We start from the raw sequence: 22,410 nt of genomic DNA on the forward strand, positions 1-22,410 counted from the left end.
AGCCTAGCTTACTCCGGTGTGGAGCACACGTTATTGATTCAGGCTTATCCATCACTACAATTTTGAAACCACTTGTGTGTCTTCTAACCAACAAGGCCATGAATTTGAAGTGTTATTTTAACGTGATGACATGTATGGTGCTATTCCCTGAAGTACAGAGGTTTTTCCACGCATGAAACACTTCAAAAACATGGTCTGTGATAGTCACAAGGTCTTCTGTTTTGTCAGGATATTTTAATAAACCCTGGGAAACCCAAGAGCTTGCCTATCACATTACCTTGATCAAAATCAGCAAACACTGTCACCCTTGTGGAATGATTGTGGACCCCCCAGGTGTTCTATGCTTCACTAGTATTCACCCCTCCAAACCTTCCCCTTGCTCCCCCACCCACCTCCCTGCCTACCCTGCATACTGTGCTTGGCTAGTCGCTCTTGGCCATGCTTTTGGTCTTCAGCTCAGCCAGTTTGCTGGTGACAAAGTTCCATTTTAGTGATGTGTCCCCGTTGCCCCCACCCAGAGATGTGTATTTGGAGAAGCTGTTGCCACTCCCACCTCCTCCCTCCTCCTCCCTTGTGGCCTCTGCTTCACCCCCTCCTTCTTCCTGGTTCTCCACTTCTGGGCTCCTCCCCTGGTTGTCAATCCCCGCCTCCACGTCACCTCCTTCCGCCCCCTCCTCTGCTGCCGCGGCTGCTGCTGCTGCTACGGCCGCCTGGGCCTGCTTGGCCTGCTGGAACTTTGTGGAGAAGTTATCCCAGAACCCCGTCATGCGCTTGGTGGGTCGGGGCTCCTCTGGCCTCATGGCTAACGGGCTGAAAGGGAACCAGATAGATCCGGCTCAAGTTAGCGCAGGAAACGCTTCACTTACATGTTTACTTACATGACCATTAACATTTGCATCCCGTCAAATCATCATTGACGTCTAGTAATTTACATCAAGTTATTTACATCTAGTCGTTTAGAAGACACCTTCATCACACATGAGGTACAATGCAAACAAATAGCTGATCTAGACAAACTCATCAAAAGCAAAGTACCATGAAAATACATAGATACATTATATAAGATATATAGATATTTAATGTATAGATATTAGATATATGATATTATATATACAGCCGCGGAAAAAATTAAGAGACCACTTCAAAATTATCAGTTTCTCTGGTTTTACTGTTTATTGGTATGTGTTAAAGTAAAATGTACATTTTAGTTTTATTCTATAACCTACTGGCAACATTCCTACCAAATTTCAAATAAAAATATTGTCATTTAGATCATTTATTTGCAGAAAAATGACAATTGGTCAAAATAGCAAAAAAGATGCAGTGTCTTCAGATCTCGAATAATGCAAAGAAAACAAGCTCATATTAATTTTTAAACTACACAATACTAATGCTTTAACTTAGGAAGAGTTCAGAAATCAATATTTGGTGGAATAACCTTGATTTGAAATCACAACTTTCATGTGTCTTGGCATGCTCTCCACCAGTCTTTCACATTGCCGTTGGGTGACTTTATGCTACTCCTGGCGCAAGAATTCAAGCAGCTCGGCTTCTTTTCATGGCTTGTGACCATCCATCTTCCTCTTGATCACATTTCAGAGTTTTTTTTATGGGATTCAGGTCTCGAAATTGGGCTGGCCATGACAGGGTCCTGATCTGGTGATACTCCATCCACACCTTTACTGGCCTGGCTGTGTGGCATGGAGCATTGCCCTGCTGGAAAAAACACTTCTCAGAGTTGGGGAACATTGTCAGAGCAAAAGGAAGCAAGTTTTTCTTAGTCTTTCTCCTAGTTCGTCTTCTCTGATGAGTCCAATTTCACAGTAGGTGCAAGACTCTGTGGCTTGTAGGCCTCTCCAGGTCTCTGTCTAACCATCAGACGACCATGTGTTGGGCAAAGCTGAAAATTGGACTCATCAGAGAAGACGAACTAGGAGACCCTCCAGTCCACTTTGGTTCAATCCTTATGGTCTTTTACAAACCTCAGCCAGGCAAAGTACAACGTTGTCCCGGAAGAAAAACTTGCTTCCTTTTGCTCTGACAATGTTCCCCAACTCTGAGAAGTGTTTTTTCCAGCAGGGCAATGCTCCATGCCACACAGCCAGGCCAGTAAAGGTGTGGATGGAGTATCACCAGATCAGGACCCTGTCATGGCCAGCCCAATTTCGAGACCTGAATCCCATAAAAAAAACTCTGAAATGTGATCAAGAGGAAGATGGATGGTCACAAGCCATGAAAAGAAGCCGAGCTGCTTGAATTCTTGCGCCAGGAGTAGCATAAAGTCACCCAACGGCAATGTGAAAGACTGGTGGAGAGCATGCCAAGACACATGAAAGTTGTGATTTCAAATCAAGGTTATTCCACCAAATATTGATTTCTGAACTCTTCCTAAGTTAAAGCATTAGTATTGTGTAGTTTAAAAATTAATATGAGCTTGTTTTCTTTGCATTATTCGAGATCTGAAGACACTGCCTCTTTTTTGCTATTTTGACCAATTGTCATTTTTCTGCAAATAAATGATCTAAATGACAATATTTTTATTTGAAATTTGGTAGGAATGTTGCCAGTAGGTTATAGAATAAAACAAAAATGTACATTTTACTTCAACACATACCAATAAATAGTAAAACCAGAGAAACTGATAATTTTGAAGTGGTCTCTTAATTTTTTCCACGGCTGTATATAGATATTAGATATATAGATATTAGAATACATTCATCTCATTTACAAACGATTGACTATGAGTGGTGATAATGATAAGGATAGGGATGACTGTTATGGGGCTGGTGGTAAGGATAGTGATGATGATGTTGATGATGATGATGATGATGATGATGATGATGATGATGATGATGACGTATACTCACTGGTCAGGTACGGGCTCCGGCTCTGGCTCGGCCTGGCCCTGTAAGCAAAATGACGTCCCCTAGACGTCCCGTAATGGTCTCTCTGAACGTTCTAAAAACGTAAATGTGTATGGTTCCCGTGACAACTTTAGGACGTTTTGCACGACGTTCCAAGACCGTCCCGAGGACGTTGCGGTGACAACTGAGAAACGTTTTCTATAGGTCCTGGGGACGTTATGCAGGACGTTGCAAGCACCTCCCGAGGGCATTGTGGTTACGTCTGGGGAACGTGTTTCTATAGGTCCTGGGGACGTTCTGCAGGAAGTTGCAAGAACGTCCTGAGGGCATTGTGGTGACATCTACAAAACCTATTTTAGACGTCCTGGGTACGTTATTCAAGGATGCACCGCGGACGTAGCAGGCACGACCGTTTTTGCTGAGCTAAATGAAGAAAATAAAATAATAATAGATCGCGGAGCCGTCATTTTGCTTACAGTGCGCACACACACACAAGTTCAAGTTCATTTATATTACACATTTCATATGATATGCATAGACACAGACGATTACAAACTTGATTGCGGGCATGGGAATTGAACCATAAACCTTCCTATTACTAAACGAGATCGCTACCTACTGTCCTAACACTGTCTGATTACTATAGTGCCACTTTAACAGGTTTATCACAGTGTGAGACAGCCAACAAACTTAGTCTTTTTTGAGGAAAAGCATATTGTAGCAATCTCAGTCACTACGCATTGAGGGTTTTCCGTAATGATTCCTTTTTTAATTAACATCCATGGCACATCACGGACGTGCGGGCAGGGAGGCAGAATAACTAGCCAAACTAAGAATGATGAAATAAAATAAATATGAATGCTTCTGTACTGATCTGTGCTATAAATGTAATGTCTGCATGAGTCCAATACAATGCATACATAGGAAGGTGACCAAGTGTCTAGCTTTAACATATTGAGCTTTCCACAGGCCTTCAAAGATGGTGCAACAGAACGAAGAGCTCACCGGTCAAATTGTCTGATTGGAATTTCTTTAAAAATCCCGTCTCGCAAACACAATTTTGACAACAATCCTAATATTACGTAAGGCCTATAAAGCAAACGTGCACTGCCCTTATTATGTTTAAAAGGAACAGGCTAATCTGCCGTTAGAAAGTTATTTAACAACACGCATATGCTGCATTTTAAAGCGCAAACCCTCGGTTTCAAACGAGGAGCGAACTGAGTGAGAAGGATCCAACATGGCCAAGCAGACTAGCCTTAAAAGCTTTTTTTCAGAGGCCAAAAACATCTGATGAGGGTAAACCTTCTGACGAGGATGAACCTGTAATACCTGCAGTGTTGCGCGTTTCCTTTTATTACCGTGCGTGAGCGCGCGGAAGAGCCGAGAGCGGTATTGCAGACAGAGATTTTGAAAAATTATAGCACTCGCCTCATATTGAAAATTGGAGCTGTGAACGTAGTTCAAAATTATGAATTATCAACAATGAACTGAGCAAGTTCATGTAGAAAGTGAACTTTCCAAACACTGAATACCTGAAGCCCTAGATGTTCGAACAGCATCACCAAAGAAAAAGCTGAAATGTCGGGCGTTTATGTCGTTATGGAGTGACAAGTTCTCTTGGCTCAGGTGCGAGGTAATTGATAGTCACAGTAAAATGTGCAAAGGATTCACAAGAGGGTCGAATAATTTAAGAATCTCTGCTCTCATTGAACAGAGCAATGACCATGTTGCGGCGCTCATTTTAACGCCACAGCAGGTTGCGCTTAAAGGCCACTAATTGACGCGCATCAGACATAAATGTTTTTGTTTCCCATTGTAAACTTAGGAAAATAAACATGTTGCATTCTAAACTACCTGATTATGTTATTATTTAAGCTATGCAGGCCGTCAGTTTTCTTCAATGGGCTAATTTAGAAGCAGAAATAGGCTAGATATTTGGCCGGCTTATCATTAAAATGTCGGGCAAATGAAAATCATTTTTCTCTAGCGGAACTTCTGGTTCAGAGAGGACCATCAGAGGACCAAATAAGAACGGTCCCTAAAAGTCCGTTTTAAGGCTCATGCGAACGTCACGCAGAGGACCTGCAGGTAAAGGTTACGGGACGTTTTTAAATGACGTCCTGGGGATGTGTGCTGAGTTACCAAATTATAACGTTCCTTAATAGTCCGTTTTAAGGCTCATGCGAACGTCACGCAGAGGACCTGCAGGTAAAGGTTACGGGACGTTTTTAAATGACGTCCTGGGGATGTGTGCTGAGTTACCAAATTATAACGTTCCTTAATAGTCCGTTTTAAGGCTCATGCGAACGTCACGCAGAGGACCTGCAGGTAAAGGTTACGGGACGTTTTTAAATGACGTCCTGGGGACGTGTGCTGAGTGACCAAATTATAACGTTCCTTAATAGTCCGTTTTAAGGCTCATGCGAACGTCACGCAGAGGACCTGCAGGTAAAGGTTACGGGACGTTTTTAAATGACGTCCTGGGGACGTGTGCTGAGTGACCAAATTATAACGTTCCTTAATAGTCCGTTTTAAGGCTCATGCGAACGTCACGCAGAGGACCTGCAGGTAAAGGTTACGGGACGTTTTTAAATGACGTCCTGGGGATGTGTGCTGAGTTACCAAATTATAACGTTCCTTAATAGTCCGTTTTAAGGCTCATGCGAACGTCACGCAGAGGACCTGCAGGTAAAGGTTACGGGACGTTTTTAAATGACGTCCTGGGGATGTGTGCTGAGTTACCAAATTATAACGTTCCTTAATAGTCCGTTTTAAGGCTCATGCGAACGTCACGCAGAGGACCTGCAGGTAAAGGTTACGGGACGTTTTTAAATGACGTCCTGGGGACGTGTGCTGAGTGACCAAATTATAACGTTCCTTAATAGTCCGTTTTAAGGCTCATGCGAACGTCACGCAGAGGACCTGCAGGTAAAGGTTACGGGACGTTTTTAAATGACGTCCTGGGGACGTGTGCTGAGTGACCAAATTATAACGTTCCTTAATAGTCCGTTTTAAGGCTCATGCGAACGTCACGCAGAGGACCTGCAGGTAAAGGTTACGGGACGTTTTTAAATGACGTCCTGGGGACGTGTGCTAAGTGACCAAATTATAACGTTCCTTAATAGTCCGTTTTAAGGCTCATGCGAACGTCACGCAGAGGACCTGCAGGTAAAGGTTATGGGGACGTTTTTAAATGACGTCCTGGGGACGTGTGCTGAGTGACCAAATTATAACGTTCCTTAATAGTCCGTTTTAAGGCTCATGCGAACGTTACGCAGAGGACCTGCAGGTAAAGGTTATGGGGACGTTTTTAAATGACGTCCTGGGGAGGTGTGCTGACAGACCAATTTATAAGGTTCCCTAAAAGTCCAATTTAAGACTCATGCGAACGTCGCAGAAGGACCAAACGTAGACTTGCTACGAACGTCAAAAACGTTCTGGTAACGTCCTCTAGCGAACGTTGTGGCGGGGACCAATTGGGGACGATTGGGGACCTTGCGAATGTCCTGTTAACGTCCTGGGGACGTTCCCTGTTTGCGGGGGGCATTCTGGCTCTGACTCCAGCAGCTGGTGCTCGTCCTCCTTGTTGAAGAGAGCGGAGACATTCCTCCAGCCCCTCACGCTCGCTCCCTGCATCTGATCAAAGCACAGCTGACATGTTTCTCAGCCTTCACCTCATTAAAACGCCTCTTCCCCATCAGTCACCCTCCTAAAGAGCACCGTCTCAGAGCTGAGTGGTTTTCATTTGGAGCTTTGAGTGGAGCTAAGGGCAGCGCAGTCAGGCAGCTACTTCAAATCGTCCCTACCCTGTAAGCAAAATGACGTCCCCTAGACGTCCCGTAATGGTCTCTCTGAACGTTCTAAAAACGTAAATGTGTATGGTTCCCGTGACAACTTTAGGACGTTTTGCACGACGTTCCAAGACCGTCCCGAGGACGTTGCGGTGACAACTGAGAAACGTTTTCTATAGGTCCTGGGGACGTTATGCAGGACGTTGCAAGCACCTCCCGAGGGCATTGTGGTTACGTCTGGGGAACGTGTTTCTATAGGTCCTGGGGACGTTCTGCAGGAAGTTGCAAGAACGTCCTGAGGGCATTGTGGTGACATCTACAAAACCTATTTTAGACGTCCTGGGTACGTTATTCAAGGATGCACCGCGGACGTAGCAGGCACGACCGTTTTTGCTGAGCTAAATGAAGAAAATAAAATAATAATAGATCGCGGAGCCGTCATTTTGCTTACAGTGCGCACACACACACAAGTTCAAGTTCATTTATATTACACATTTCATATGATATGCATAGACACAGACGATTACAAACTTGATTGCGGGCATGGGAATTGAACCATAAACCTTCCTATTACTAAACGAGATCGCTACCTACTGTCCTAACACTGTCTGATTACTATAGTGCCACTTTAACAGGTTTATCACAGTGTGAGACAGCCAACAAACTTAGTCTTTTTTGAGGAAAAGCATATTGTAGCAATCTCAGTCACTACGCATTGAGGGTTTTCCGTAATGATTCCTTTTTTAATTAACATCCATGGCACATCACGGACGTGCGGGCAGGGAGGCAGAATAACTAGCCAAACTAAGAATGATGAAATAAAATAAATATGAATGCTTCTGTACTGATCTGTGCTATAAATGTAATGTCTGCATGAGTCCAATACAATGCATACATAGGAAGGTGACCAAGTGTCTAGCTTTAACATATTGAGCTTTCCACAGGCCTTCAAAGATGGTGCAACAGAACGAAGAGCTCACCGGTCAAATTGTCTGATTGGAATTTCTTTAAAAATCCCGTCTCGCAAACACAATTTTGACAACAATCCTAATATTACGTAAGGCCTATAAAGCAAACGTGCACTGCCCTTATTATGTTTAAAAGGAACAGGCTAATCTGCCGTTAGAAAGTTATTTAACAACACGCATATGCTGCATTTTAAAGCGCAAACCCTCGGTTTCAAACGAGGAGCGAACTGAGTGAGAAGGATCCAACATGGCCAAGCAGACTAGCCTTAAAAGCTTTTTTTCAGAGGCCAAAAACATCTGATGAGGGTAAACCTTCTGACGAGGATGAACCTGTAATACCTGCAGTGTTGCGCGTTTCCTTTTATTACCGTGCGTGAGCGCGCGGAAGAGCCGAGAGCGGTATTGCAGACAGAGATTTTGAAAAATTATAGCACTCGCCTCATATTGAAAATTGGAGCTGTGAACGTAGTTCAAAATTATGAATTATCAACAATGAACTGAGCAAGTTCATGTAGAAAGTGAACTTTCCAAACACTGAATACCTGAAGCCCTAGATGTTCGAACAGCATCACCAAAGAAAAAGCTGAAATGTCGGGCGTTTATGTCGTTATGGAGTGACAAGTTCTCTTGGCTCAGGTGCGAGGTAATTGATAGTCACAGTAAAATGTGCAAAGGATTCACAAGAGGGTCGAATAATTTAAGAATCTCTGCTCTCATTGAACAGAGCAATGACCATGTTGCGGCGCTCATTTTAACGCCACAGCAGGTTGCGCTTAAAGGCCACTAATTGACGCGCATCAGACATAAATGTTTTTGTTTCCCATTGTAAACTTAGGAAAATAAACATGTTGCATTCTAAACTACCTGATTATGTTATTATTTAAGCTATGCAGGCCGTCAGTTTTCTTCAATGGGCTAATTTAGAAGCAGAAATAGGCTAGATATTTGGCCGGCTTATCATTAAAATGTCGGGCAAATGAAAATCATTTTTCTCTAGCGGAACTTCTGGTTCAGAGAGGACCATCAGAGGACCAAATAAGAACGGTCCCTAAAAGTCCGTTTTAAGGCTCATGCGAACGTCACGCAGAGGACCTGCAGGTAAAGGTTACGGGACGTTTTTAAATGACGTCCTGGGGATGTGTGCTGAGTTACCAAATTATAACGTTCCTTAATAGTCCGTTTTAAGGCTCATGCGAACGTCACGCAGAGGACCTGCAGGTAAAGGTTACGGGACGTTTTTAAATGACGTCCTGGGGATGTGTGCTGAGTTACCAAATTATAACGTTCCTTAATAGTCCGTTTTAAGGCTCATGCGAACGTCACGCAGAGGACCTGCAGGTAAAGGTTACGGGACGTTTTTAAATGACGTCCTGGGGACGTGTGCTGAGTGACCAAATTATAACGTTCCTTAATAGTCCGTTTTAAGGCTCATGCGAACGTCACGCAGAGGACCTGCAGGTAAAGGTTACGGGACGTTTTTAAATGACGTCCTGGGGACGTGTGCTGAGTGACCAAATTATAACGTTCCTTAATAGTCCGTTTTAAGGCTCATGCGAACGTCACGCAGAGGACCTGCAGGTAAAGGTTACGGGACGTTTTTAAATGACGTCCTGGGGATGTGTGCTGAGTTACCAAATTATAACGTTCCTTAATAGTCCGTTTTAAGGCTCATGCGAACGTCACGCAGAGGACCTGCAGGTAAAGGTTACGGGACGTTTTTAAATGACGTCCTGGGGATGTGTGCTGAGTTACCAAATTATAACGTTCCTTAATAGTCCGTTTTAAGGCTCATGCGAACGTCACGCAGAGGACCTGCAGGTAAAGGTTACGGGACGTTTTTAAATGACGTCCTGGGGACGTGTGCTGAGTGACCAAATTATAACGTTCCTTAATAGTCCGTTTTAAGGCTCATGCGAACGTCACGCAGAGGACCTGCAGGTAAAGGTTACGGGACGTTTTTAAATGACGTCCTGGGGACGTGTGCTGAGTGACCAAATTATAACGTTCCTTAATAGTCCGTTTTAAGGCTCATGCGAACGTCACGCAGAGGACCTGCAGGTAAAGGTTACGGGACGTTTTTAAATGACGTCCTGGGGACGTGTGCTAAGTGACCAAATTATAACGTTCCTTAATAGTCCGTTTTAAGGCTCATGCGAACGTCACGCAGAGGACCTGCAGGTAAAGGTTATGGGGACGTTTTTAAATGACGTCCTGGGGACGTGTGCTGAGTGACCAAATTATAACGTTCCTTAATAGTCCGTTTTAAGGCTCATGCGAACGTTACGCAGAGGACCTGCAGGTAAAGGTTATGGGGACGTTTTTAAATGACGTCCTGGGGAGGTGTGCTGACAGACCAATTTATAAGGTTCCCTAAAAGTCCAATTTAAGACTCATGCGAACGTCGCAGAAGGACCAAACGTAGACTTGCTACGAACGTCAAAAACGTTCTGGTAACGTCCTCTAGCGAACGTTGTGGCGGGGACCAATTGGGGACGATTGGGGACCTTGCGAATGTCCTGTTAACGTCCTGGGGACGTTCCCTGTTTGCGGGGTAACACCTCATTTTCAGAACTGAGAAAACTCTGAGTTTACTGTGTAAGACTTCTGTAACACACACACACTCAGAGAAAGGGAACACGACCTTTAACACACCTAAACAGAGCTGCTCTATCAGTGAACATCAGTACATAAGTGAATCTCTGCCTCCCATGGCAATGCTACAAGTCACAGGTCTGCCGCTGAGTTCGTTCGCTAGACTGTGGGGGTTATGGTTACAGCCAACTGTAGGTATGGCAGTCTTGGCTCACAAAAACACATAGATGACAAAAATTATCCCCACAGGAAAAACACATAGATATTTTGACAGGGAATCTCTTCACCACACACCACCCCACCTCTAACCCCCACGTAAAGCGCCTTACTCCCCGATGGTGCTTTGGTCCTCGTTTTTGTTCTCGTGCAACTAGAACCACCCCTGGCACACAGGGTTGGACTCTTGTCAGGATGGTACTCACTTTTTTGGCCAACTGTGAGACGGCATTTGGCCCCTCATCCGGCTGCACTGTAGTCATGTCGATCTCTGGCTCGACCTGGATGCAAATTACACAGAGACAAAGCATTGTCACTGCCCCTTAACTTGACACATACAGCATTTTTTACAGCAGAGTGACTTTACTAAGATGAAGTCATGTGGATCTGGCCTTTAACATGCCAAAAGAGCACCGTTCCTCTAAGTAGATAAAGATGGTCTGGCATCCTGTCGGGATCATTAAATCTGGTCAGGACTGGGTCACAAGCCAATCAGTGGATAGCAAGCACATCTGACTGATGAGGTCCCCACTGTTCACTAATTTGGAAATGGGCCGTGATTGGGCCCAGATGTCTTCCAAAGCAAGCCGTGTCTGTGAGAACTGGACAGTCAGAACTGGACTGGTGAAGTGATCGATGTAAGCTTTACAGGTATTATGCAAAGGAAGTGATTTAAATAAGTCTTACAGGTAATATGCAAAGGAAGTGATTGACTTAAGTCTTACAGGTAATATGTAAAGAATGTGATTGAAATAAATCTCACAGGTTACATGCAAGGATGTACACAACCTAGTGGTCAAGTTGGGAAAACATGATGACAGCACAACACAAAAAAACAGCAGTAGAATAAAACAATTTAGAGAAAAACTGTGTCAGAAATGTTGCACTGAAAAACTTCAGGCATGTGTACAAAGAGAACCCGTTTTAAAAAGTCATGACATGGTGTGTGTGTGTGTGTGTGTGTGTGTGTGTCAACTGAAATGACTGCAGAAACCATGTAATCCTCACTAGTTTGAAATAAATCATTATAACTCCACATCCATCACACCTGTATTTACCATAACGTATCTGCATCTGCAATGATGGGCCACAAGAACCAGGCTTGGCCTTAGATTTATAAAAAATGATCAATTAGAATTAGATACATTTTGCCAAGGAAACAGAGATGTGAAGAAACAGTCTAGTATGTCTTGTCTCTAATATTGACTCATGGGACAATATTTGATTAAAAATTTTAATACTCTACATTAAACCAGCTAAAAACACTCATCTCATCATGGTTCAACTTTATTTGCAGAGCTTTGTCCACATTTTTGCTTCTGACTTTCAAATGCAAAGTTTTAGATTCAACCGTGCTTTGTTGTGCATTGCATTGACCACATTGTTACTGACCTGATTACTTGGAAGCAGAAAACGTATATATGCAGATGCAGATATATGCCCCCCCACCCCCACCCCTCCTCCGATTCAAAACATTACTGATGTCAGAAGAGGACATTGTGCCCTTGGGAAATGTCCACTGACACTGATATCTGTCCACAGCTCGTGTGGAATTAACGGGAGCTGTGGACATCCTGAGGAAGAAATGCAAACCAGTCAGCCGTGTAAATGGCTAAGTCCAACCCATCCATCTTGTCACTGTCATTCACTGGAATGTCATATAAGCCCAGCCACCCTCTTATTGTGGTTCAGATTACTGTACACCAGTGAAAAGTGGGTCACTGAGACCTGGTCGGTTCATCAGCGTCACATGCCTGTTTTGTTACATGGGTACAAAAAGAACTATTACTACACACCATGACAAAGGCCACATTTAAAAAGCTGGTTTATGTGAGTAGTGTTTTACAACTTTTACAACTTTTTACAAAAGATTGTCTTTGACTTGATTCTATATTCAAACAGACCAGTTACAACTATACCCTTTCTGTGAAATCAATTTTACAGTCCTAAGCCATGGGAATCTATTTTAGTCTTCTACCCAGTCTTAGTCGTATCATGCTTTGAAATCCATGTCAAGCATGAACTGTGTTGATGGCGTATGAGAAAAGAGGCCTCCAAAACACTGATCTGAAAAGATCCAGATCATAAACAGAACTCTAGGTGGTAGCTAAGGTGACCAGATGCAAACAGACCAAATGTGGGACGAGTAGTTAGTGTGTGTGAAGACAATGTGTGACATGTTACCAACACTGTGAGGCAACCCAGAACTTTGATATAATGTCTATCTGAATAAGAAATGCTTGTATTCTTTTGGCTGTTTAACACCTATATTTCGTCCTGTAGTGGATTCCACCTGCAGCATACCAGTCTGTCATAAAAGATACAGGCTACGGCTTTGGCTGTATGAAAGACATGATGAGCCATGATGTTGCCAGATAGATTTCACCTTATCTGCAAAATGTGTGTACATTTGATTTCCAGTTCCACGTCTGCACAGTTTGATTGACGGCCATCACAGCCTCTTAATTAGCACTCAGCACTTTGGTCAGCGTGAGCTGTTTTTAAATGTGCTTTATAAATACATTTCAGTTGACTTGACTTTTCTTAATTACCACTTTCACTCTTTTCTTAGCCATTGGATGAAAGGCAGACATTTTAGGCTGTTGCATTTGTATGAACCAGGTTTCTGCTTTTGATGAGCACTACTAAGTACATCAGAAACTATGCCACAACGGCATTAGCGTCTCATGTGCCATGCTGGTAACGTATCCATGTATTCTTATTTCTGACAATGAAAAACCAAATGACCAGTGAAAACGCAGGACAGTATCTCAATATGCAGGATTCGGGACAAAGGGTCAAAATGCAGTGCAGGACAAGTCAAAGCGGAACACCTGCCACCCTAGTGGGAGCTGTCCTCATACAGCCAGTGAGTACATCTGCAGAAGCTCAATGGCTCAACCCTGTGGGCCCTGCTGTGTGAAGTAGTGAGCCGACTCAAAGGAACCACAGGACAACCTTCCTACTCAACAGGTGAAATAGCTACTGGGGCTTTATTACCTGGGTCAAGATTGTAAATGTTGTGACTTCGATTTTGCAATAAAAGAGCAACCACTAGGATGATAACCCTGACAATCAGTGGCTTAGAGGCCTAGCCATGGTCATGTTCCCAGTTCAATATGTCCTGCCATGACAAGAAGATGAAACCTCTGTAGAATGATGAAACACAGTAGAACATCATATGAGTGATGTAGCCCTGGCAATGAGTGCACTCATTAAGTCTCTCATTTCACAAGGTACACACTGGGGATTCCAGTCAAAGAAAATATTGTAGTACTTGGCCTTGCGTCTATTTTTGTGTTAGTTCTCAACCTGTTGAATTATGAAAACTCATATCTGCAAGGTATACATCATTATCAGGTACATCAGAGCAAACAGGCATTTCTTTCTGTAATCTAAAGTCTTGATCTCACCTCTTCAGCCACGTCCTCCTCCATGTCGGGATTCAGGGTCTTCATCACCTTGCTCTTATACGTCTTCCACAGGGGATTCATGCTGGATCTCTTCGTATGGCTTCTTCCACTGATGAGAATGTTTACCACAGAGCAATTCCTCTCAGCTTTCAGGAGCCACCATCAAATGAGTACAGTCCCCAGTCGCCACAGGGTGCTGCCGATCTTCGACGGTCCGGGCCAGTTTCACCGCCAGGGCCCCTCTTCCATGAGTATCGACCCTCCAGGTGATTAAGAAAATTAGCTGAGTCACTTTACAGCAGTGGATTGAGGTGCTGGGTCATGTTTTGTGTGATTATGGCCCAATTATGAGCACTGGTGAGGAGAGCTGGTGGTGTCAACGCAGGATGTCTGAGAAGGGAAGACGACCGAAATGTTCCACTGCCTCACACGCATGCACATGCACACACACACCCGGACACACACACACACACACATGCATGCATGCACTTAAACATGCATGCAAACGCACACACACACACAAGCACTGCCTACTTTAAGGCTTCCAGCATCGGTTACCTGGAAACAGGTATGAATTACTTCATGAATATTTCACCCCGTGGAGAGGCAAGCTTCCATTGTTGGCACAGCCGTCAGGACTAGGGCCTGTCACCTGAGCCCAAACAGCAAACACACACACGCAAGAGCCTTGCTCAGTCATCCCTTCAAAACACACTCCCACCAGGAGAAATATGAGACAACGTGGAAATGAGGAACATGGTGGTATACCAACAGCTTGCTATATTGCTGGCATATCATTCTACTGTATCTGATACACTTAATAGCTGTTGTAGGTGTTGATAGCATTCTTCTGTTAATTATAGGTGTTGATAGCATTCTTCTGTTAATTAACATGTAACCATTTGTTGCTCTGTTTTCAACTAAGGGCTATCAAGCTAGTAAATAACTTCAACTCAACTGTCATATACTCTGTGAGCTATGCTGTAAAACCTAAATTCAACCATACCGACACAGTTCACAACAAAATCGATTTAAATGAGTGCAAAACATTTCAAGAATATTTGGTCCGACATTTCCATTCATGGCAATGAAACACGTTGACACAATAAATCCATTCCTGTGTCATCCATCGCAAAAGGCTTCTGACCCTTAACACCAGTGATTTCTTCTTGGACCGGCCCTTGTCAGTCCCTCCTACAAGGCTATTCACACCCACTCACTCATGTTGTCAGTCATCTATCTGGGCCAATCAGGAGAGAGTGTGCAGTCATGTGGCCTTTCCTGGCCGCACCTGTCACTAGCCCTGGGTCTCTAGGTAACCAGAGCCAATGTGTGGAGTAAAATATAGATGAGGATAGACGTCATGAAAGTTGAATGAGGTATACGTTTTCATTCAGTTATGGGCAGACGGTTCCACACTTGATTTGTTTACATTGTAATGTGTGGCCTGGTTGAGGCTATTTTTATAGAAGATAAACTTACTTGTAATGTTTCTTGTGTGAGGACCTTTATGCTTTGAGAGAACAGTGGTGTCATCATTGTGCACTACTGCATCAAAAGCATCACCAGAAGAAGAAGAAGAAGATGAAGAAGAAGAAGAAGATGAAGAAGAAGAAGAAGAAGAAGAAGGAGAAGAAGAAGAAGAAGACGAAGAAGAAGAAGAAGAACGGGTGACAATACCAGACACTCATTCATCGACAGTCATTCACACTTAAAGTTAAGGAGAGACCTATTTTCTGTCTAGAGTCAATCTAGATACACTCACTACACAGTAAGTGGTGAAACGGCTGACAGAGGGCCTGTAGACTGCAGGTTAGCTCGAGTTGTTCCTCCCCTGTCCTGAGGTTTCACCTTGGCATTAGGCGTCCAGTTTCTGGCTCCTCCGATGACCAGTGTGCATAATTCATCAGGGCTTTAGCTCCGGCAGTCACACCCTGATTCGGTGGCAAAGCCTTTCACCAGTCAGCCACCTCACACACCAGCAGTATTCACCTCAGAACACCACAGTAACACGCATGCCAGCCATCACTCTGGGGCAGGTAAATAAACACCTCCATATTAAAGCAGCAATAAGGAGTTCTGTTCCAAAATTATGGAGCTAACTACTTAAAAGGCAGGCAAAAAGGTTGCAATCACCACCAGCCCAGCAAACACTGATAGAAGCTTGCCAACAAACTTACTAGTGTCTTTTGGCAGTATAGCTGCCAATGTCATGCGTGTGAAATATTTTCTTCAATTTTTGCAGGGTGTTCCAGCCCGGTACACAGAACTACATAGGGCATATCCTGGATGAAGACACAGGGGATGTCCTGGGGAAGACACAGGTGTTTATATGTCCTTCACATGAATATATGCTATCCAAATGAATTTGAGGATGGTACCAAAATGAGTTGTCTATAAAACCATACCTCCAAAAGTGTCAAATTGTTGCATAGTGATACTCTAAGGTGGACACATCCAGGACAAATACTGCCACACAAAGACGATATCCAATCACCACCAAGCCAGCAAACAGCCTGATTGGGTTATCAGATGGTCAGTTTTGCAGCACGACTTCCTGAGCACAATTGGATGGATGAATGGTGAAAAGCATGTTTAACATCTGAGCAATGCACTTGTTTGTAGTTGTATTTGTGCAGGTTCTTGTAGCGTTTCCCATCAAGTTTCAAGTTTGCCATTATCTGCTAATGCCCATATCAAGTGGAAGTGAGGTCCATTTAGCAGCCTTCTAGATGGTCTAGTCATGAAATATAATCTGATTTTATCTTAATCCACGTGGGTTTATTACCATCAGATAACCATATCTATTTCAGCGTATGAACTCTTCATTCTTCCATGTTCCTTGGCTTTTGCAGATTGAAATATATGAAGAGGGGCTAACGGTCTGCTAACCATCTGATGATTATGTGTGAGGGAAGAGGTAAAGCTGATGTCACTTTGAAAGCATACAGGCCCCAAGGTTGGCCCCAGTTTGGGGTCAGTCTTAAAATTTCAAGATGGCTTCCCTGAAAGTGATTTATTCAGTACCACGTTTAACCAGCAGGTGGATCCACATAATAATGCACATGCAATACATTATTATGTGAATAAGGGGATGCCCTGATGATCAATTTGAATACTTACAAACCAACTGGTTCCTGCACACAGCCCCAAAAGGATTGTGGTGATACATTTTTCTGAGCAATTCTTGCTTTTCCTCACAATACTTTTGCATTACCTGGCAATGTTTTTGTGTATTGTGAAGGAATGCACAAGTATAATGAGGGAATGCAAAAATTGCCCGGAAAGAAAATCACCATCATGACTCTTGTGGGGGCTGGCCAGGAACCAGTAAGGGAAAAATGTATTGCATGGGAAAGCAAAAATATTGCAAGGAAACATATTGTGAGGCAATGCAAAATTATTGCAAGAGAAGATAAAACCAAAAAAATCACCGCCATGATCCTGAGGTCGTTTATCACGGTTGGGTGGTGGCATAGAACAGGTATCGGAATTGACTGATAGAGCTTATGATCTAAAAAGTGCTTTCAAACTTTATAATAGAAACCGCACTCCCTTTATAGAGATATGTTTTTATCTAATTACACAAGTGGAAAAACGCTGTCATGTGCTAGCCAGTCGGCCTTCATCAGATAGGCTCTTGATGCTGGATTCTCACTCAGAGGAATGGCTTGAGTCTTGTAACTCTGTATGTAGCCTATTCTAAAAGTAGGCTACTGATACATGAACAAAGACATTTTTATAGCATATCACCACAGCACCAGTGGGACTATCAGATTTTTTTCAAATCTATTCACTATTGGAAGCATGTTTGTTTGAAGTAGTAGTACACAATACACATTTTTGTAAACAACAACGCGCATGTATGGGTGTGTCCTTTAGGGAAATTAATTATACATTAAACTCTCTCTGCGCCGTGATTGGGTCGTTCAAACAGATCAACATGCCACCCATGAGTTTTGATTCAAACATTAAAGTAACACTATGCAACAATTTGACACTTTTTGAGGTACGGTTTTATAGGCAACTCATATTGGTACCATCTTCAAATTCATTTTAAAAGCATATGGTCATGTGAAGGACAGATAAACACCTGTGTCTTCCCCACTAGCCATCAAAGATATGCCCTATGTAGTTCTGTGCAACGGGCTGGAACACCTTGCAGAAATGGAAGATAAGCTTTCACACACATGACATTGCCAGTTTTACTGCCAAAAGACCCCAGTTAGTGTGTTAGCAAGCTTCTATCAGTGTCAGCTGGGCCACTAGCCACCCAAGATATGCACTATGTAGTGTGTTCCGGTCTGGAACACTCTACAAAAATGGAAGAAAAGCTTTCACAGCATGACATTGCCAGCTATACTGCCAAAAGACGCCAGTGGAGCTTCTATCAGTGTCAGCTGGGCTGTTGGTGGTGTTTGCAAGGTTTTTGCATGCCTTTTAGGTAGTTAGCTTACTAGTTTTGGAACAGAACTCCATATTGCTGCTTTATAAACTGGATGAGATTTTTCAATTGTCCCATCTCAATTGTGGCCACCAGGGAGCGATATAAGCCCAAACTCCAGCTCCGTGCATGTTACTGCGATGTGGGACAAAATGTACAGAACTGAGTGTTCCACCAACAGCACTCACCCTCAGACTCCCTCCTTTCCTCAATTCTGGACTCTCACGTGCCGCATCACAAACGTCTGAGGGTGTGTGCTCAGCTGCTGTGTCAGGGTATGTTTTCCAGTGTCATTGATTTAGGGAATGGTTCCTTGTGGACATTTATGCTTCCCCTTTGTTCCTGACAGGTTACAACCTCTGCCTGCTGGTGAAGGAGATGATGTCATTGTCTACACATCTCAGATGATTTAGCTTGTCTATGAAATCGGCTTGGTTATTTGTTGTGTCTGGTGTGTGCTTAATGCGTTTATGACATGTGTGTTAATCTCTCAGCCTGTTTGTCTTGACAGACAGTAGCCTATCAGTGGGATGACTGACTGCCTCACAATGTAATTACACCTAAATACTAGCCATTACAATATCCTTCTTATTCACCTCATGGAAGGATCGATTGTGGTACTCCAAGGCTTGCAGAAGAAAATTTGAATGAATGTACCATTAGCAGTCGATCGTAACTATAGCACTGAGACTTAACTGCCAGGAACCAGGCTTCAGTCTCCACCAGTGTCCACCAGTGTCCCTTTCCCACCTTGACCAGAGACTGCGCCAGATTAGAGAGGCAGAAAGAGAGGCAAGGATGTTCCTGACAGACAGCAGCCAGAAGGAGATCTCAGCACACCGCGAGAATGGACGACACTGGAGGTCAGGAGGTCTCCGGTCGTTGAGTTCACGACTGGTCTCTATAGAACCACCGGACCACACAGGAAGGGGAAAGGTCAGAGGTCACCGCATGTGGCAAATAGACCAGGATGCACGTAAGCACCCAGAAAACGGCTGACTGTGGAAGAGAGGCGGCACAGCACCCGCCACTATGTAGGTTAGCAGGGTGTGTGATAGGACCCCTCCCCCACATCTCAGTCTGGTCAAGAATGCTTTTGTTTGATTTGGAGTTGAGGCGCTGGTGCTGTCTGGTGAGACTGGCTGTCTGTTAGGACAGACGCAGAGGGAGAACTTCTGTGTAGAATTTCTGTGCTGAAACGTTATATAATATATAATGATAAAAACAATTGAATTTATGAGATTTTAGATGTAAAACTGGAATTCTGAACGAGGCTGAAGTCGACCCAAGAGGATGATGAGCCAATGAGTCCATGCTGTTTTTTGGCTGGACATTTCTAAGTAGAGTATGACCTGTGTGTGTGTCCAGACGTGATTGATGGCAGTCCCATCATGTTGTCCTGTTTTAAATGTCTTTGACCAAGATGTCCTACCATAAAGACCATGTGAGCCACTCTAGCATCTCACAATCAACACCTTATGCTTTATGAGCATTCAGGCGCGATCGTGTTACATGAAGAACATCATGGCGAATTTAGATCAGTGAGGTTAGTTTCAGACCAACTCTACCTCAGGTCACCCCGACAAACCATCACTCTAACCTCCGCCCACCATCCCTCACTCAACCTTGTCCTCGTTCTCTCTTGCGCCCCTCCTCCCTTCCGTCTTCTCTCCCCTGTCCACTTTCACCCTGGTGTTATTTAAGGTCAGCCTTAAATTATTGTGCATCTCAGATGAGCAAAATAAGATGCATCGACCAATTCCTTGCATACACCAGGAATTTATCTTGATCACATTTAGTTAAACATTGCCATCGTCTCTAATCTATCTAAAAATCCCTCTGTTCTCTAGCCTTAATGTGTCATTTCCCCTTTATTGCTTCCAACATATCTACCTCCATTTTGTCTCTCCTTCATTGTCCTACTAACCGTCCTTTTCTCCCACTGCCCCATTATCTGCTCCTAGTTCATGCCGTAAATCATCTGTTTATGTGTTTATTTGAAAAGGGACAGTGTACATTGATAAACATTTCCCCCCAAAAATGTAAATGCACCGGAATTAGCTAGGTTAGCTAGTTTTCATCCGTTGTCCCTTGGCAGGGCATGACATGTATTGATATATTGATGCTGTTCCTTCATGTGTCCCTTCCTTCCTTTCTTTCTTTCTTTCTTTCTTTCTTTCTTTCTTTACTCCCTCTGCTTCCCCTTCTCTTTCCCTGGCCTCTCTGTTGTAGGGTATAGACTGGCAGACAGACTGAGTGACACCCACAGCTTGGGCCTGGTAGGTGCAGTCAGACCTGAGTCTCACTGGGGAGGCATTCCTGATGGCTCTCTCTGACCATGTGGCAGAGTGTTTACCCCAAGCACATGTGTGCACATGCATATGTATATATACACATGACGGCCCACTGCCAACCAGGACGGAATGTTCCCACCAAAATAGCAACTTGCATTATGGCCATGACCCCTGGAGGCAGCGGTGGATCTAGGTATGGGCGACATTGGCAGCCGCTCGTGGCGGCATCTTGCTGGTGGCAGTATAGAACACTAACACACACAAAAAATCGGAATGGTGACATTTATGTGATCGGTGTGATATCAGGTCACCATGTGGGTCTATTAACCTTGTCAGAGTAGGTTTGAGTGAGTTTGTGTCCTGTACTCGGCAGGCTGCAGCCTTGGGAAGGTCTCCCATTCGGAAGTACGAGACGGGGAGGGGGGGGGTTGACCTCACGTATCCCCACTGGAAAACCAGGGTAGGGAGAGCGGGGGAATCTATCATAGCTTTACCTCAAATGCTGTGCGGTACTAATGCAATTAGTTAAATCAGTTACACAACGAATGCTATCAAATAATCCACAATTCATGTTAATGCAGAATGGTGCCTTTTTTGTTGCCAGGGGGAACAGACACACAATTGTTGTTGTGTTGGACATAGGATCGGGGGGGGGGTCGATTTAAAGCTTGTCAAAATGGTTATTGAAGCTATGGTGGTTTGTAGGTTATTATTTTAACCAAATTGCTCAGATATATTGAATTGTATTCAGACAGCATACTGAAAAGGCATCATGATTTGCTCAAGTTACAATACTAAGAAGCCATCGGTGTGTTCCAGTTTAAAGCCCCAAACCTGGAGAGACCAGGTGATCACCATCCAGCTGTGGCACACTGAAGGCATCAAGCACCTGGTCATGTTTCTTGTCTTGTGCACCTTTTCTCATGTGAAGAATCTGGAAAGTGGAGAGTGCACTTCTGCCTTCTGCGATCCTGTTCAGCATTTTATTATCCTAGTTATAAACACACACAGGCATGGACATGTTAACACAAACATGATTAAGTATTCAACGTAACCAATGTCCTGTTCCTTCAGGATCTTGCAAGGGTTCGTTGTGATTCTAGCAGCCAAAAGTAAATTAATTTGCAGGGAATTCTCGTAAACTGTGGTTAAATGTGTGGTGGATTTAAGAAATCAATCACAAATAATGCAGATATTCCATGACTGATTTGTGAAAATGTAAGATTGCAAAACGTGCCATAATCACTGGTTGATTCAGGTCATGCTAACAAATGATTATGTTTGTAATTGATGCCATTTCGATTGGTGCCTTTCACCACATCTGCAGTCCCACACCAACCTGAAGTTATCCAACCTCAGAGATCTTGGCAAAAACAGCTTAAGCTTATGTCATTCAACTCTGGGAGCAATTAAAACCACTGGGAACTGGGCAAAACAGGAAAAAAAGCACCCGCCACCACCTAATGACCGAGGCGTTTGCGTAACAGCATGAAGACTGTGGAGAGATGTATACCCCTAACAGGGAACCATGCAGCTCATGATACATCCATTATCACTCGTGCCAAATGTTACTAACCGAGTATGCATAGAGCTATGCATGACATAGATATTAAGAATTGCGATTTACAACACGGCTTGTGTTTCTGTCCTTGACTGGAAAGAAAGTGTAAGCAGAGTTGACAGGAGGAGAAGTTACTTTAACGGAGAAACACCGACATCGGATCCTAAACAGCATGGAAAAGGAGTGGTTTGTTGTCATGGAACCAGATTATATAACTCAGAAGTGAAACCCAAAGTGTGAGAGGGGAAGAAGCAGAACAATGGA

The 22,410-nt window shown here is 43.7% G+C and overlaps 1 protein-coding gene across 1 annotated transcript; it reads right to left on the reverse strand.

The window, feature by feature from the left end:
- Positions 1-422: 422 nt before the first annotated feature.
- LOC308380615 (uncharacterized protein C1orf232) lies at positions 423-13,928 on the reverse strand (the record flags this gene model as incomplete). Its single annotated transcript, XM_080858023.1, has 4 exons — positions 423-810; positions 6,406-6,503; positions 10,641-10,715; positions 13,848-13,928. The coding sequence occupies 4 exons, from the start codon at positions 13,926-13,928 to the stop codon at positions 423-425; spliced, it is 642 nt and encodes a 213-aa protein (XP_080714149.1).
- Positions 13,929-22,410: the final 8,482 nt, after the last annotated feature.

Source organism: Sprattus sprattus (assembly GCF_963457725.1).
Source record: "Sprattus sprattus genome assembly, chromosome: 19".
Lineage (NCBI taxonomy): Eukaryota > Metazoa > Chordata > Actinopteri > Clupeiformes > Clupeidae > Sprattus > Sprattus sprattus.